The sequence below is a fragment of the Panthera pardus genome, unplaced genomic scaffold (genome assembly GCF_024362965.1).
Source record: "Panthera pardus isolate Hobbes unplaced genomic scaffold, ASM2436296v1 HiC_scaffold_11, whole genome shotgun sequence".
Classification (NCBI taxonomy): Eukaryota; Metazoa; Chordata; class Mammalia; order Carnivora; family Felidae; genus Panthera; species Panthera pardus.
The window spans coordinates 9,101,059-9,117,010 of NW_026526666.1; the positions used below are offsets into that span (position 1 = coordinate 9,101,059).

General features: G+C 34.5%; 1 protein-coding gene across 2 annotated transcripts in view; it reads right to left on the minus strand.

Annotated features, from left to right (window-relative positions):
• The window catches only part of LOC109272106 (bile acid receptor-like), a 50,152-nt gene that overhangs the window by 1,654 nt on the left and 32,546 nt on the right, over nucleotides 1–15,952 (minus strand). Inside the window, exons 1-10 of one of the 2 annotated variants that reach the window (XM_019457933.2) lie at nucleotides 14,195–14,309; nucleotides 9,915–10,026; nucleotides 7,432–7,794; nucleotides 5,684–5,824; nucleotides 3,905–4,044; nucleotides 3,695–3,799; nucleotides 3,432–3,531; nucleotides 2,463–2,585; nucleotides 1,931–2,056; nucleotides 1,660–1,773 (exon numbers count right to left, since the gene is read on the minus strand). In XM_019457933.2, the coding sequence (XP_019313478.1) occupies nucleotides 1,660–1,773; nucleotides 1,931–2,056; nucleotides 2,463–2,585; nucleotides 3,432–3,531; nucleotides 3,695–3,799; nucleotides 3,905–4,044; nucleotides 5,684–5,824; nucleotides 7,432–7,794; nucleotides 9,915–9,978 (1,276 nt within the window). In that variant the 5' untranslated portion in view covers nucleotides 9,979–10,026; nucleotides 14,195–14,309. Of the gene's footprint in view, nucleotides 1–1,659; nucleotides 1,774–1,930; nucleotides 2,057–2,462; nucleotides 2,586–3,431; nucleotides 3,532–3,694; nucleotides 3,800–3,904; nucleotides 4,045–5,683; nucleotides 5,825–7,431; nucleotides 7,795–9,914; nucleotides 10,027–14,194; nucleotides 14,310–15,952 lie in introns of those variants that run through there. The other variant, XM_019457934.2, reaches the window with a different exon arrangement.

Below are 15,952 nucleotides of genomic sequence, written 5' to 3' on the forward strand. Positions count from 1 at the left end.
ATAATCAGAGATAGGATGACATTTAAGCAGAAATCCAAGATGAAGGAGGGAGGCATGTAGCTCTTCTGGGGAAATAGCTTTCCAAGGATATTTGTCAAGTACAGTACAACCTGTGGCAGGAGACTGCTTGACATTTTCAAGTAACAAAATGTATCAAAAGTAATGTGGAAAAAAAAATGTGGCTGTGGTGGTGTAAGCAAAAGGAATAGTAGTAGGCAATAATGGAAAAAACTGGGCTTTAAGCTATGTAGAATAGGAAACCATGAAAGGGTTATGAGCAGAGAAGTGAAATGATCTGGCCTATGTTTTAAAAGAATAACTCTGGTCTCTATATAGAGACTAGACCCTAGGGAGGAAAGGGCAGAAACAGGAAAGCAAAAAAGGACACTAGTTTGAATTAGGGTGGCAGGAACAGAACAGTAAGACATGGTTGAGTTCTGGATATATTCTGAGGCTAGAGCCAACAGGAGATGTTGCCTTTTTGATATGGGTTTTTGGTTTGTGCAACTTGAAGGATGGAGATGCCATTTAGTAAAGATGGAGGAAGAATATAGGAGGATCGGGGAGAGATCAGGAGTTCATCCTGGGATAGGTTAAATTTGATATGCCTTACTGCAGGTTGAAATCTTGAGTAGGCTATTTAGTGGAGTTAGGAGTTAGTCCAAGTTGGTATATAAATTTGGGAATTGGCTGGGTCGCCTGGGTGGCTTAGTCAGTTGAGCATCCAACTTTTGATTTTGGCTCAGGTTGTGATCCCAGGGTCATGGGATTGAGCCCCACACATCAGGCTCCATGCTCAGCTCAGGCTCAGCAAGGAGACTGCCTAAGTTCTCACTCCCTCTGCCCCTCCCTCACTCACTCTCCCGCGCACACATGCACGCTCTCTCTCTCTCTCTCTCAGATAAAAAAATTTGAAAGTTGTTAACATGTAGATTGTGTTCAAAGCCATGAGATAGGATGAAATTTCAGAGGAAGTGAGTATGAAAGAGAAAAGAACTGAGCCTTAGAACACTCTTAGCATTTATCAGTGTGAAAGATGAGGAGGAGTCAACAAAGGAGATGGAAAGAGCAGTCATTGAGGAGGAAAATCAAGAGAGTGTGATGTCCTGGAAATTAAGTGGGGAAAAAAATTTTTTTTTCAAGAGGGAGGGAGTGACCAACAGAAGCCAAGTGATGAAAGTGTTCCAAGAAAGAAGGAATGATCTGCTCTGTCAGATGAAGTTGATGATGGGTCAAGTACAATAAGGACTAAGAATTGACCACTGGAATCAGCAATGCCAGATTACTAAAGTTCTTGACAAGTTATGGCAGAATGGAAAGAAGGGGACAAAATCTGACTGCAGTGGGTTCATGAGTAAATGAGTTGAGAGAAATAAAGGCAGGAGCACAGACAACTCAAAAAGTTTTTTTTTTTTTTTCTGTAAAGTAGAACAGAGAAATGGGAGAACAGCTGAAAGCGGATTATAGGTCAAGAAGGCGTTTTTTGAGATGCAAGAAATTATAGCATGTTTGTAAGCTAAAGAGAATTCTCTCAAGGAGAAAGAGATTTTGATGAAACAAAATTGTTACATTTGGCATCAGTGAATAATGTAATAACCACAGACATCATGATTTGATTGCCAAACTTAGTCCAAATTTTTACTTTTGAATGGTTTTTACCTGAAAAAAACACAGTTGTTGCTGCAAGCAGAGCATATTCAGTATTAGTAATATTAAGCTCACTCATTCTTCTGTAGAAGTAAAACAATGTGTTAATAAATTCTTCAGCAATACCTAAAAAGATTAATATCAAATGTATTTTCATCAGAACATAGTGCAGAATCAAACATATTGTCATTATCATTTTTTCTTAAAGCAGAATAATAAAATAAAACATTATATCTGACCAATTTTTTCCACCCATTATATTTTGTATGATATGTAATATTACCAGTCAGTGTAGTAGGAGGACAGTCTTCGTTGCAAAAGGTTTCCATAGAATAAATAACACTTCCATTAACACTCTGATTGTGACAATTCAGTGAATGATCTGAATGATCTGATATTCTCATAGTACCTAGTAACAGGGGAAAACATAAAGTCTGATTTTTGAAAAAAACTTTACACAGATAGTAAATCCATTCTCTCTAATCTGTTAGGAAACACTCCCAACAAATGGTAGATTTATAATTTTTATTACTGAAACAGGAAGTGAGATTAATAGTTTAGATTTTATATAAATTTTGTGTAGAAAACCTTCCAAAAAGATTTTTCTTATGATGCCATATAATAAAAATGGTTTACTTTAAAAGAAAAGCAAAAGCTAGACCAATGAATTAGAAAAGCTGTTACGAAATTCTTATTACTACACTAACTAGTAAAACAAAAATATAATAAGAAAAATAACTCAATGTTGTATAATTTGTTGCTGTATTTAATAGTTAACTGTTAACAGTAAGGTTATGTTGGCCGGACTTTTTTACTTTCAGAAGCTGACGAAAGACATTCTTTCAGGCTGTAAAGTTGGGCCCCGTGAAGAAACATCACTTCAGTTTTTGATCCTTTACGTAATGCAGTCTGGTCCTCAGTTGTCAAATTTTCAAATCCTTTAACAAAAGATCACATAATTGTTTGAAATCAATAATGAAAAGATAATTTTCAGGTATAAGATTTAGTATTTTTAACCATCCATTTAGTTATAATATAAATCCTAAATGTTTCCTTAGAATAATCACAATTTGTAACTTCAAATCTAAATAAAATTCTTGATTCCACATGATAATATTTTGGAGCACTTTCATCAGAACTAGATAATAATACTTTCATATGGCAAGAGCAAATCAAACATAGTTTAGCCTCAAAGAATTTATTTCTACAGTGAGTTATCTGTATTTGTAGATAGGTAAGTTTTGGCCAACTGTACCTTGATTTTTTCATACTGTACCAGCAATTTTGTTTGTTTCATGTTTTATCTAAAGTTAAAAGATACAGTCATATTATTTCTCTTGTTCCTAAGTCCTTGAAGTCATTTGAATATTTTAAAATATTTATACTTTCAACTACCTGATTGTTTAAAGCAGACAAAATGAACCATTTCCACCAGCTTTGCTGGAAAAATAGAGGTTTTTATTTTCCTAAATGGTCCCCTTCCTTTAAAATAGGAAACTTAAAAAAAAAAGTGTTGGGGCGCCTGGGTGGCTCAGTCGGTTAAGCATCCGACTTCAGCTCAGGTCATGATCTCGGATCCATGAGTTCAGGCCCCACATCGGGCTCTGTGCTGCCAGTTCAGAGCCTGGACCCTGCTTCAGATTCTGTGTCTCCCCCTCTCTCTGCCCCTCCCCTGCTCATGCTCTGTCTCTCTCTGTCTCAAAAAAATAAAGCATTAAAAAAAATTTTTTTTAATTAAAAAAAAAGTGTTAAAGTAATTTTTTTTCCAAAGGTGAAGTGATTACCTGGGAGTCCCTTGGTAAAATCCACTAACCCCTGTAGGTGTAGGACCATAGTCTCCGAGAGTTGCAAAAAGCTCAGCTCAGGATTTGCATACTTCTGGAGCTAGCCAGCAAAAAGAAATAAGGTTAATAGATTTTTTTCTTTTAAGTAAATTAAAATGTTTAACTTTTAAATTACAAGTTTAAATTTTTAACTTTCACATTGACACTCTTATTTTCTAACATAATTAGTTATAAATTATTTCCTGCCAATAATGAACACATACAAACATCTTTGTTTCCTCTAAAGGACTTGTGTATTTTTGATGAGCAGCCACAATGTCCTTAATGAGCTGATGTTCCTCGTGAGTTAGTTCCATGCTCTCCTTAATCTGTAAGAAAACATGGGGGAGGGAGGAGAACTATAATGAATTCTTATTAAACAAGACATCATGTCATCATTAAAGAAACAAGAAATTTTATAAGAAGAGTCTTGCCACTTTTCCAGATCTAGTGGTGGATGATACAAGCTTGTTGTCTACTTCCTCTTCCACTTTGATGCTAGAGGAAAAACTATTCTTCTGCTTAAAATTCTTTCGAAGTCTCTTTGATTTGCATTGGATTTCTGTGAGCAAACCTGTGATATTACAAAATTCATATAAAATGTTTTAGGTATGGCAAATAACATTCTAGGATTTGATGAAAATTGTCTTATACTGGATACATATATAATCATAGACTTGTCTTTTCACAAAGAATCTTTCTTTTATGGCAAGCAGCAATTAAATTTACTACATTACTTTCTCCTTTTCCTTCCATCACTACCTTCTACTTAAAAATACATAGTTAGCCTACGGGCACCAGGGTGGCTCAGTCGGTTGAGCTTCCAACTTTGGCTCAGGTCATGATCTCATGGCCCGTGAATTCAAGCCACGCATCAATCAGGCTTTGTGCTGACAGCTCAGAGCCTGGAGCCTGCTTCGGATTCTGCATCTCCCTCGCTCTCTGCCCCTCCCCCATTCGCACTGTGTCTCAAAAAATAAACATCAAAAAAAAATACATAGCCTAGACATAAATTAAAAATTAATTTTGCATCTCCAAACTAAAAGTTTAGACCTTTTTATGTCAGAGAAATATACACATTAATTAGATCTCGGAAGTAACATAAAATATCAATTGGTATAGCAGTTGAACTAACTACCTTATCCATGAGCTTTTTTCTTTGATTTTTATATAAGGTCAAGAGAATATCTTGTGATTTTTCAAATGAGCTAAGTCAATTTTTTCCTAACAAGACAAGAAAATGGTATTTTGTTATGGCAGCCCGAGCAGTCTCAAGACAGGGATAAAGTAAAGGATTCGGGCTGGACAGGATAACCTTCAGATCTTCTCCAACCCTAGAATCTTAAATAGGAATCCTTTCGCTCAAAAACTTTGAAGAGTTTGGATTTTATTATAATAAGCTGTATAAAATAAACAGGATACTGCATTGGTATTTATTGAACAAGAATGTAACTTAATAAAAATTGAAGAATATTATAGCAGTTGAAGGTAGATTGAACTAAAAAACAGAAAATGAAGAAATAGCCATAAAATTAATATAATAGTATAAGTGCAAGATGATAAGAGTTTGTGCAAGATTAGACATAAGAAAACATTAATAGTACCTTACTAAGAAAAATGAAATTTTGAAATCACCATGAGATTTTGAGCCCTGGGAAATAGGAGAAATTGAGGAAATAATGCCAAAATCTTAGTGCTACTCTGAGGATTAAATGACATCATGTAAGTTTCAGCTAAAAACTCAGTGAACATACAAGGAACCCAAATAGCTTAGGTATTCTTCTGCCTGTTGAGTTGGGTTTTGACACCTATGGGTTGTTAGTAGGCTCTACTTCCCTATCATGTTATCATGTAGGCTTGTAACGATACCAGACCAAAGAAGGGGAACTACCAATTTAAAATTCTGCTCTTTACAGATACATTATATAACTTTAGGTTAAGTAATATGGCAGTACAAGGATTTCCAGTTAAGAACATATGATTACTGGAAAAATTAGAGCAATATAGTATAGAATGGGGTTTATGGAAATAATTACCTAGATTGGTTACTGGTCATCCTAATTTATCAGTTGCTAGAGAAATAGCTTAAATCTAGACAAGTATGTTACAATTCAAAATGACAATCTGAGGAATGCATTAAGTTGTCAGGAAGATAAGAAAAACTAAAATCCCCCTCAAAAAAAAGAGCCCCCCAAATCCACAATAATACTTACATTCTGCCAACATTCCTACTGCCTTACACTTTTTTAGTCTGCACTCTTGACATTTCCTACGCATGTACATGTCCATTTCACAGTGGCCACCATTCTTGCAATGATATACTGCATTTTTGGTGATGCTACGTCGAAAAAAACCTAATGACAAGAAAAACTACTTTTAAAATTTACGATTAGGTATTTTTAGTTGTTTTTTATTAATATACCTTCCTAGTAAAATGATCAAAATAAAATTATTTCAATAAATGTGTTTTTCTATCAATAAGAAGGTTTGGTTTGATATACATTTATATTCCCTCGTGATTGATAATATTCTATTCCAAGGGTATTCCTTTCAATAATCACATCCGAAAATTAAACTAAATAGCTCCAACACATTAAGATTTTCTTTTATCTATTTTACCATGGTTATACTATATCATCTAAAGCATTTTTATAACTATGTTCTGCAGACTATCAAGATTCCATGAAGCATCTCTCTAGCTGCCTTTGAAATAATATGTGCTCAGGTGAAACCTCTTTTCTGTTCTCCTCACATTTCCACCTCAACCCATAAAGGAAGAGATATTCTTCGAAACTTAGTCCCCTGTCCTTCCTTTTTTAGCACCCCCACAGGTGAGAAAATATTTTTAAGTTATTTGGCCTGAGACATTGAGTCGGCGGTGTTATGTGTGTGTGTGTGTGTGTTGGTGGAGGTATCTATATTTTCTCTTTCATTTCCTAAATCCACGCATAGCAGTCCCTCTTCCCATTTCCTCTTTTATTTCCCATTTCTCTGTAGTCACCCCTGCTACCTTCTTAATCCATTCCAAGCAGTAAAGTTGATAAGCCATGTCAATGCCTCTCTCAGAGGCCTGCCATACCTTTTTTCTGTAGCCACACTTGAGAGTGAGAGTTTCATGACTTAGATTCAACAAAGGGAGCAGAAAGGTCAGCTGAAGTCTTCAAGAACTATGCCTCATCCTCCACCTAGTTTTAACAGCAAGGCCCTGCATTTTAAGAGTAAGCAAATACATGCCCAGCTATTCTATTCACAAAGCTGGTACTTCATTTCCCACAGTCTTTATTTGGCTATTCTTTGTGAGGGGTATGCTGTGAGATTCTGACAGTAAGTCTTCACCGTGAACTTCTAATAGATATGTTTACCTAGTGCTGCATTGGCCTAAGCATTTCCAGGTCTGTCTCAACATTGCATTTGTAAATAAAAATAGTGCAGAAGTGTTTTAATACCTCGAAATTTCATCAAGGGCTGTTTCACTTTTTGAAAATTTCATTGTCAATAATGATCTTTGCTTGCAAACTTCCCATTTGTTTTCAAAAAAGCATTCCAAAAGAATTAAAATAGACTCATAGAAGTCATTTAATTTCAAATTCCTTTCTAATGCATGAATTATACCAGCCGCATGAGAGGATGTATTAGTTACCATTCAGATGGTTTTAAAAATCATTTTCCATTCCAATATCAGATTCATCTAGGAACACAGAAACCTCCTGCTATTATATAAATATTGAAGTTTGTATTTAAATGTAAAAGTTTTCATCAAAAATGAAAACTAAATCAAAACTTTATTACATTCCACTTTCATGTCTTTTTTGCCACAGATGGATCACCTTTAAATACATCAATGGGTCTCCCTGGTTTTCTTTTTCACACTTTAAAAAGTAAGCCTATTCTTACAGGCCTAAAATTTCATGTCTCTTCAGTGAACACTAGGACTTCAGTTTCGTTTTAACTTTATCCTTACCTTTGCAACCTTCACAAGTAAGTGCATTATAATGATATCCTGATGCTTTATCACCACAAACTACACAGAGGTCTTCCTGTCTCTTAATTCGCATAGAAGAATGAGTTAGTCTGGACCTTTTTATTCCAGAGTATCCGTCTTCAACATCATGGTCAACCACATAAGTGGGTTTATTTAATTCACAGGAAACAAGTCCACATTCTCCACCACTGAACTGTGGATCCAAGCTGTAAGTGTTGAAATGACTTTGTAAAGATTGGGACTGTAGAGCTGTTGGAAACTGGGCGGTAGAATACTGGCAAAAAGGCGATTCTTGAAAATCCGTGTCATACAGCTGATAACTGATTTGCTCTGGCAGAATATCTAGGTGTTTTTAGCATAAACAAAGAACAAATGGTAAAAAGTCAAAATTTCATAATTGTTTTCAAAGGTCAAAGAGTTTTATGCTCAACAAACAGTTCAACATGTCCACTACATCCCAGGGACTTGCTGTCCAGCATGAGGAGCAGGCAGTAAACTGTATTGCAATGCATCCTAAGTGCTGCCGTCCCAGTGGTATGCAGAGGTTGCCCAGGAGCTGGGAGAAAGGGCAGTCATTGCTAATGGCCTGCATACCAACCCCAGCCTCCGTCTTAAATACAAATGCGTATTTCCCAAAGTTTGGAATGAAAGAAGGTTTTCCCTACCGTATGCATTTCCCTTATTGTGGATACAACCGTTTGCAATGCAGTCAGGCCAACAAAGAGATGAATTCATAAATTAGCACCTCCCCAAAATACCAAACTGAAATACAATTTTACCAGTTACCTGGTTATTTCAAGCAAAGAAAATTTTTTTTTCTGGGGCTCCTAGCTGGCTTAGTCAGTTAAGTGTCCAACTTCAGCTCAGGTCATGATTTCACAGTTCATGAGTTCAGTTCATGAGTTCAAGTCCCGTGTTGGGCTTTGTGCTGACAGCACGGAGACTGCTTGGGATTCTCTCTCTCTCCCTCTCTCTCTGCCCCTCCCTGACTCGTGCTTTCTCTCTATCTCTCAAAATAAATAAATTAATTTAAAAAATATTATTTACTTGAACTCCCCATTTAATATACCTTAACACTCTCCTTTGCAATTCATAGGCCTGATTTAAATTACTAGTTTCTTTTGTGTTTTGTTGACTAACAGTTCTAACTAGCAATTATGTGGTGATAAGTTCACCTACCTCAAAGGGTTACTGTAAGGATAAATAAAAGATGGTATGCAAAAGCAAATATAAAACATAAAACATAAGATACAAAATAATGCTTAATGAATATCACTATTATAATTATCAGAAGCTCCCAAACACCAACTTACTTTTCACTTTCAGCAAAATTGTTAAATCTAAATCCAGAAAATTGGCTCCAAATGGATCCAGGAGTACTGAGTGCCCTATGTCTGTAACTAACAATATTTGTACTTTTCCTGATGCTGAATCACCAGGTGATTAACCTCAAAATTCTACCAAGATCAGTAAACATTATAATTTTCATTAACTAACTCACATAAGTCACTTGCAATCTTAGAGCATTCAGTCTAATGCTAAGTGTTGAGTAAATACTAATGATCACCTGGTACGAAAAGAAAGGTTATCAGTAAAAACAATGTAACTTTTTTTTTAAAAAAGAAGGCCCTTCTTGACTGAGTGTCAAAAGACTGTAGAATACTGGCTGATGTTCCATTGTCATGGCAATCCGAGTTGAAATCTCAACCCTAACCTTACCCCTAACAAGAAAACTGCCCCTAAAATAAATTTATATTATAGCCTTACTCTTTTTGGAGAAAATTCCTGTCATATCCTGCATTCTGTTTCTATTTCTTTCCCTTTGATAAAAATCTTATATCAAGATTAAAATTTCAAGTACATTGAATAGCACTCTGAGCTACATTTACTAAATTGCATGTGAACTAGCTACAACTAACTCCTAAAACAACTTCTAATGTGCATGTTAATTCACATTTTAAAAATTAAATACAATTTTGTACTATCTTGATTTTCCCTCCTTTTTTTTTTTTAAAGTTTATTTATTTTGAGAGAGAGAGTGTACTCCTGCAGGCACACGGAGGAGGGTCAGAGCAAGGGAGAGAGAATCCCAAGCAGGCTCCTAGCTATCAGCACAAAACCCAACTCAGGGCTCCATCCCATGAACTGTGAGATCATAACCTGAGCCAAAATCAAGAGTCTGATGCTCAACTGACTGAGTTACCCAAGCACGCTGGGCTTTTCCCTTTTACAATTGATTCTGGCTTACAATATTTTCATATTACTGATTTTTTAAATTATATTCTCGTAGAGGGAATAATTTTTTATTAAGTTTTTTATTTTAATTCCTCTTGTTAAGAATAATTTAAAGTCTTTGGTTTACTTGTTTATTTCTTTTTTAAAAAAACCCTATTATTAACCAATATTACACACACACACACAAAAATGTTTTATTAACTATTATACTGTATTTGTCTACATACCATAGTACTCCACTGGTTCAGCAAGACAGTACCCATCAGATGTAGTAACGTAAGTATTTGCCATTCTCTGGTCCAATTCTCACTTACTCATCAGTGAATGCTGAAATAGAGCCTGAAGGAAATAAAACTTTTGTAGACTATCTGAAAGCATGATTATCAACTCAGCATGACTTTATAAAAGTACAGTACTATTTTTGGAAAAGAGGAGTTAGCAGAATTTATACTAAAATTAGACATCTATATTTATACTTTAATTGGAAAAATAGTGAGTTTTCAATTTCTCAACACCAAATTATTAATTCTGCCAATTTCTTTATACATATTTTTTTTTAATTTTTAATGTTCATTTTTGAAAGAGAGAGAGAGAGAGAGAGAGAGAGAGAGAGAGATCATGAACAGGGGAAGGGCAGAGAGATAGTGAGACACAGAATCCAAAGCAGGCTCCAGGCTCTGAGCTGTCAGTGCAGAGCCCGAAGTGGGGCTTGAACCCATGAAACGTGAGATCATGAACCAAGCCAAAGTCGGACATTTAACTGACTGAGCCACCCAGGCATCCCTAATTTTGCCAATTTCTTATTGCTCAGCTCTTTACAAATAACTCATTAAACCTTGGTAATAATCAATGTGGCTTTTTTTTTTTTAATGTGGCTTTTGAAAGTGTACCAAGCTTTGGTGTCAGGCTTCATACACTGCTTTCACCACTTACTTATGGGTCATTTATTAAACCTCCCTAAACCTTAGTTTCCTCATTTGTAGAAGAAAAATAATAAAACCCTCCTGGCAAAATTATTGGGAGAGTTTAATTAATGTATGTAAAATCCAGCACACTTCTTGTCTTAATAACTGATTCTCATAATCTCTATTCTAATAGTTTCAAGATTTCACTGTTCTAAATTTAGATGAACTAGGAAGAAAAATGAGACTTTTTCACTAAGGAAATTAAAGAGGAAGAAAAAAATGCCTTTCATAGCACTTGTGTTTATCTTCTAAGTCCTCTATAAATATTTTTCATAGTCCTATGATATGCTAAACATTAAGACATTAATTTTGGTTCTGCTTAACTAAAATTTTATTTTTTTATTTATTAAAGAAAGTTTATGGATTACTGGAGAAAGTGTTTTATTTTTAATAGTAAAGCCTAAAAATCATAAGCTGTTATAAGAAAAATTATTCAAAATCTAAGGCTATCCTTTAATGGGAAAAAAAAGTCTTTATTTTTGTTATTTCCTAGAAAGGAACTCCAAAAATTTAAATAAACTTAAACAGGAAATCACAGTTTAAGAGACTGAAAATTATTGGAAGAAAATAAAGTTCACCCTAGAGTCCATCGTATCTTACAGCTTTATCTTCTCTATTAGAAGATAAAGACTGTTTTCACCTTCAAAAAGAACCAAAAAAGGAGAAATTGGGGTTTTAAATCATGCCAGAAAATTTATGTGACCAACTTCTGAGACAGTCTCTGAGCTTATATTGAAAAATCTTTCACTTGGATTTATTACCCATGTGACGAGTTCGTGGCTAAGGTTTCTATGTCCACGAAGACGGTTCAAATAGTAATATCTCTGAAATGTGTCCCCTTTATCATCTAATAGAATGTATGCTCCTTTAAAAGCGTTTGAATCTCCAGTCTTCTGACAGCATAGCAGTCAGTAGAAGGAGCATTGGATGGAAGAGATGAAGCAAAAGCAGTGCCCCCAAATAAGTGCAACTTTGATATGAAGTTTTCCTTCCTTGAAAAGTCAGGACTAAAATCAGTATGATCAGTCAGCATACACTTCTGTGTTTCCTATATTGCAACAGGTCAATTGGCCCTCCATGGAAAAAACAATTCTGAATGCCATCCATTTAATTTGTGTGGTCCCTTTTAGCAATGATCCTGTTCAGTTCTTTCCATACTTCTCTTTGGAGTCTCAACTCAATTTCATAAAATTATAAATGAATGTGAAAACTTGAAGTTGTTATTCACCCTCCTTTTAAAATTGCTGCATTTGCCATGAGGCTTCATACAATATTGAATATCTGAAGAAGTCTGATAATTTAAAAGTATTTGGTACTACTTAGATACAGACTTTGCTGAGGGAGAGTTTGAGAAATAATATAGAACAAACCAGAGGTAGCACATTAAAACAAAACTGGTAGTATCCTGACAAAGACACACATAAGTATCCTGTAGTAATGCCACTATCAGGGTTCAAATCACAAACAATGATGTTCTAAAATCCAGTCCTTCCAATGCTGGTAAATAAACACCCAAAAATATTATCTAAAGTAAACCTGTTTTTATCAGTTTATGGACTAGTTATATTCCCGGGCATACATGAAACATACATAAATAAGCCTTTGATTAAAAATATGCTTCTTAAAATATGAAATATTCATCTCTCTAAATGCTCACAGTAATGTTGTATTATTTTCTACATAAAATTTTTCACTAATTTTCTTCAGCCTTTTAGATGTTTAATAGAATTATTTTAATATGTATATATAGTAAATAAAAGCTTTCAGAAATACAGTGTTCGTACAATTAGTTTAAGATCACTTAAGTAAATTATTAACAACATAGAGAAAGGTATGTAATCAAAGACTTCCTATCCTGTTAAAAGTTACAATAGGCCTGGCGTGATTCTGTTTTGTTATCTTTCCTAGTAAATATTTACTTAAAAACAAAAATAACTTAGTTAAGAGAGAAGCTTTTATCAAGAGGATCAATTTGGCATGGGCAAAGTCTGTATTTTCTTTCTAGAACAAATATAACTTTATTAAAAAATTGTGCTTTCCACAGATTATAATAGCTATTTACCTGAAAAGATGCTTAATTGCAGAAATGAATTTGCATCTCCTCTGCCTTAACCCTAAATCATGTGTAGGAAATCTTCACGTAGCCAGAACTTTTAACAGGAAAAACATATTGACTCCGGAGAACTACAGTGACATGTTAAAGGCACGGTTTTTACATTTTCACTCTTGCAATAGGTCACTTGAATCATGAATAATGCATTGCATAAAACTGTTATCACTGAAAAGTAGATAGCTTCATAAGAAAAACATTTTACTCTTCAGAGTAGCCTCTACTAGAAAAAAAGGAATGATAGTGCTGTATGATACACAATTATAAAAAGGTTTTTCAGAGCAGAACTTCTTTGATCCAAAATTCTCTGAGCTTATTGGAACCAAAGAAAATGAAAAGAATATATTTGAATAACAGCACAAATTAAGGCTTCTGGATTCCTTTACAAGGATCTGTCCTTTAACCTTCGAATACTTGGAGGATTTTACACTGTGAAGTCTTCACATATAGTTTTATCATGCAGCTTTTTTGAGATGCAATTTACATAATATAAGATTCGCCCTTTTAAAATGTACAATTCGTGGTTTTTAGAATACTCAGAGTGTGCAACTATCACCACCATCTAATTGCAGAGCATTTTTATTACTGCAAAGTGAAATCCTATACCCATAAACAGTCTCTCCTCATTCTCTTCTCCCCCCCCAATCCTTAGCAACCACCAATCCACTTTCTGTGTCTATGTATTTGCCTATTCTAGACATTTCATATAAATGGAATCCTACAATTCCATATATAGTTTTAAATGAAAAAACATATTTAGTTAATATCATGTCAAGTAATTTTTACAGCTTAAGAAAGAGAAAACAGACTAAATGTTTAGAAAATTCATGGCTATGAATTTAATGTATACTTCAGAGATGTGGAAATACAGTTTGTGTCTACTTCCATAATCTGGAAGAATGTTTATAAATATCATAGCATTTTGAACAGAGGTGTAATTCCCTGAATATACCCCTATCAGAATATATTTCAAGTTGCCTTCAATTTACATATAACCTATTGCTTTAAAAAATAAAATGTGTTTTAAGAATAAGTTCTTGATTAAAAACACATTTCATTTTTAAATATGAGAGTAAATACCACTGTGAATCAACTTACATTATTACATCGAATGTCACCTGAAGCCCAGCTACGGTTCAAAATTGCCTTGTCATTCTTCAGGGGAAAACCAAACCACTGTATAAGCTACTTAAGTTTCTTGTTTTCAAGGAGCAAATGCTTTTTATAGTTTGACTATCATAGCAACAACATTGGCTTATTTGCTTTGCAAAAATTAAATTAATGATGATGGAAACTAAAGGGTTCCAAAAATACCCTTAACACCTTCCAGTTTAATAATAGTTTAAATTGCCAACAAAATTAATATTCATATTTAATTTAGACAGCATAAAATTATAAAATTTTGTGTTTTGAAAGAAGACAAAATACTCACAGTTAAATGATATTACTAGAGATTGTCCTTTTCCTCGCAGAACGAGTATAGATAGATTTAACAAGGACTTCAACTTTCCAGCTGGAGCAAATTGGACCTTTTCCCTATTTATCAAGGAGCGGAGAGGGGGGCACTCTGCATACACTTAGGCTCCAGACACTCTGCAGAGCAACGCTTCAGCTCTATCTCAGAGACAAACTTCCCAGACAATCCTCTCTTAGGTCAAAACAAGGGCAGTTATTATTTGACATAAATCAAATAATAACCAGATCATCAGGGATAGAGTTCTTTGGGACCTTCAGGTCACACTCTCCCAGAGTTCCTTATTGTTTACTTAATAAATATTTTGTTTTCTTGATTAAATTTGACATTCTCCCACTTTGGTTACAAAACACTGGGTCTCTAGAAACTACTAAGCAATATGTACAGGAAAGGAAAACCCGTCATTAATTCAAACGTCATTAATACAGGTGTTGTAACAATTCAACTTGAAGTTTATCTCTGCATTACCTACAAAGTAATTGTTAGTCCAATTAGAAATGTTGATAATAATTCAGATCGGTACAGTGTTACATGTATACAAGCCATCTAGTCCAACCCTCTCGATGTTTTGGCTTAAAAAACTGCAACACCAATAAATACTACTCCTGGTTCAAGTTCTCATAGCTAAGCCAGTTAGTAGCAGAGTTGAAACTCAATGAAAATTCATGTAGTTGAACAAGATACATAAATAACTTCACTATGATTTTTTTTTAATGTCACTTACGTAAACAAAGTCTGTTGGCTACCAGGCTCATAGTATCATCCCTGTAAGGCATCTCTACAGAGGCATGTTCCACCATTAACCTCCAATTCTTCTGGTAACACCTCCTCTAACTCACCTATTTTACGTGACTCTAGGCTCTGGTCTCTGTCCTGCCCAGTTCTGCTTGCACGTTAACGTAGCACAGTATACATTTCCACCTTTCTTGGCATCTTAGTCCACCTCCCGTTTCTGACTTCACAACTACTATATCTGCTGAATTCTTCAAGGGACCTTATCTACTACTGGGAAGAATTCATGATAAAATCTGCAAGTCATGTCACACAGAGTTTTGCTTATTTCTTAAAAGAATAGGCCCTGTGTCTATGAATTTTAATCCGTGAACCAAAGAATAATAGTTCCAGCATTATAAATTCATTTATTTGATTATAAAATATTCCAAAAACAGGCTCCAAATTATGTCTCAGAAGAACTGACACTCTACTGGAAACCTTACAATGAAATAAGGCAAAACAAACATACACTACTTGATGTGTTTTAAAAGCAATGTTTAACTTCTAAATATTTATCAGGAACATTTGCTTCTCAAAAAAAAACATTTTTAAAAGAACTTCAGCCCTTTCAGTATTAGTATACAAGTATCAGGGATAGTTTATAAATTATTTTATCATTTTTTTATCTTTTTAATTGAGGTGTAATTGACATAAGACCTTGTATTAGTTTCAGGTTTACAACATAATTCAATATTTGTATGTATTGTCAAATAATCAACATAATAAGTCTAGTTAAGGTCTGTTACCATACATAGTTACAATTTTTTTTTCTTGTGATGAGAGCTTTTAAGATCTACTCGTTTAGCAAATAGCAAATATGCAGTACAGTATATTAAGTATAGTTACCATCCTGTTCATTATTTTATTTTATAGCTGGAAGTTTGTGCCTTTTGATCCCCTTCACCCATTTTGCCCACCCTCCACTCCCCACCCCCTTGGCAA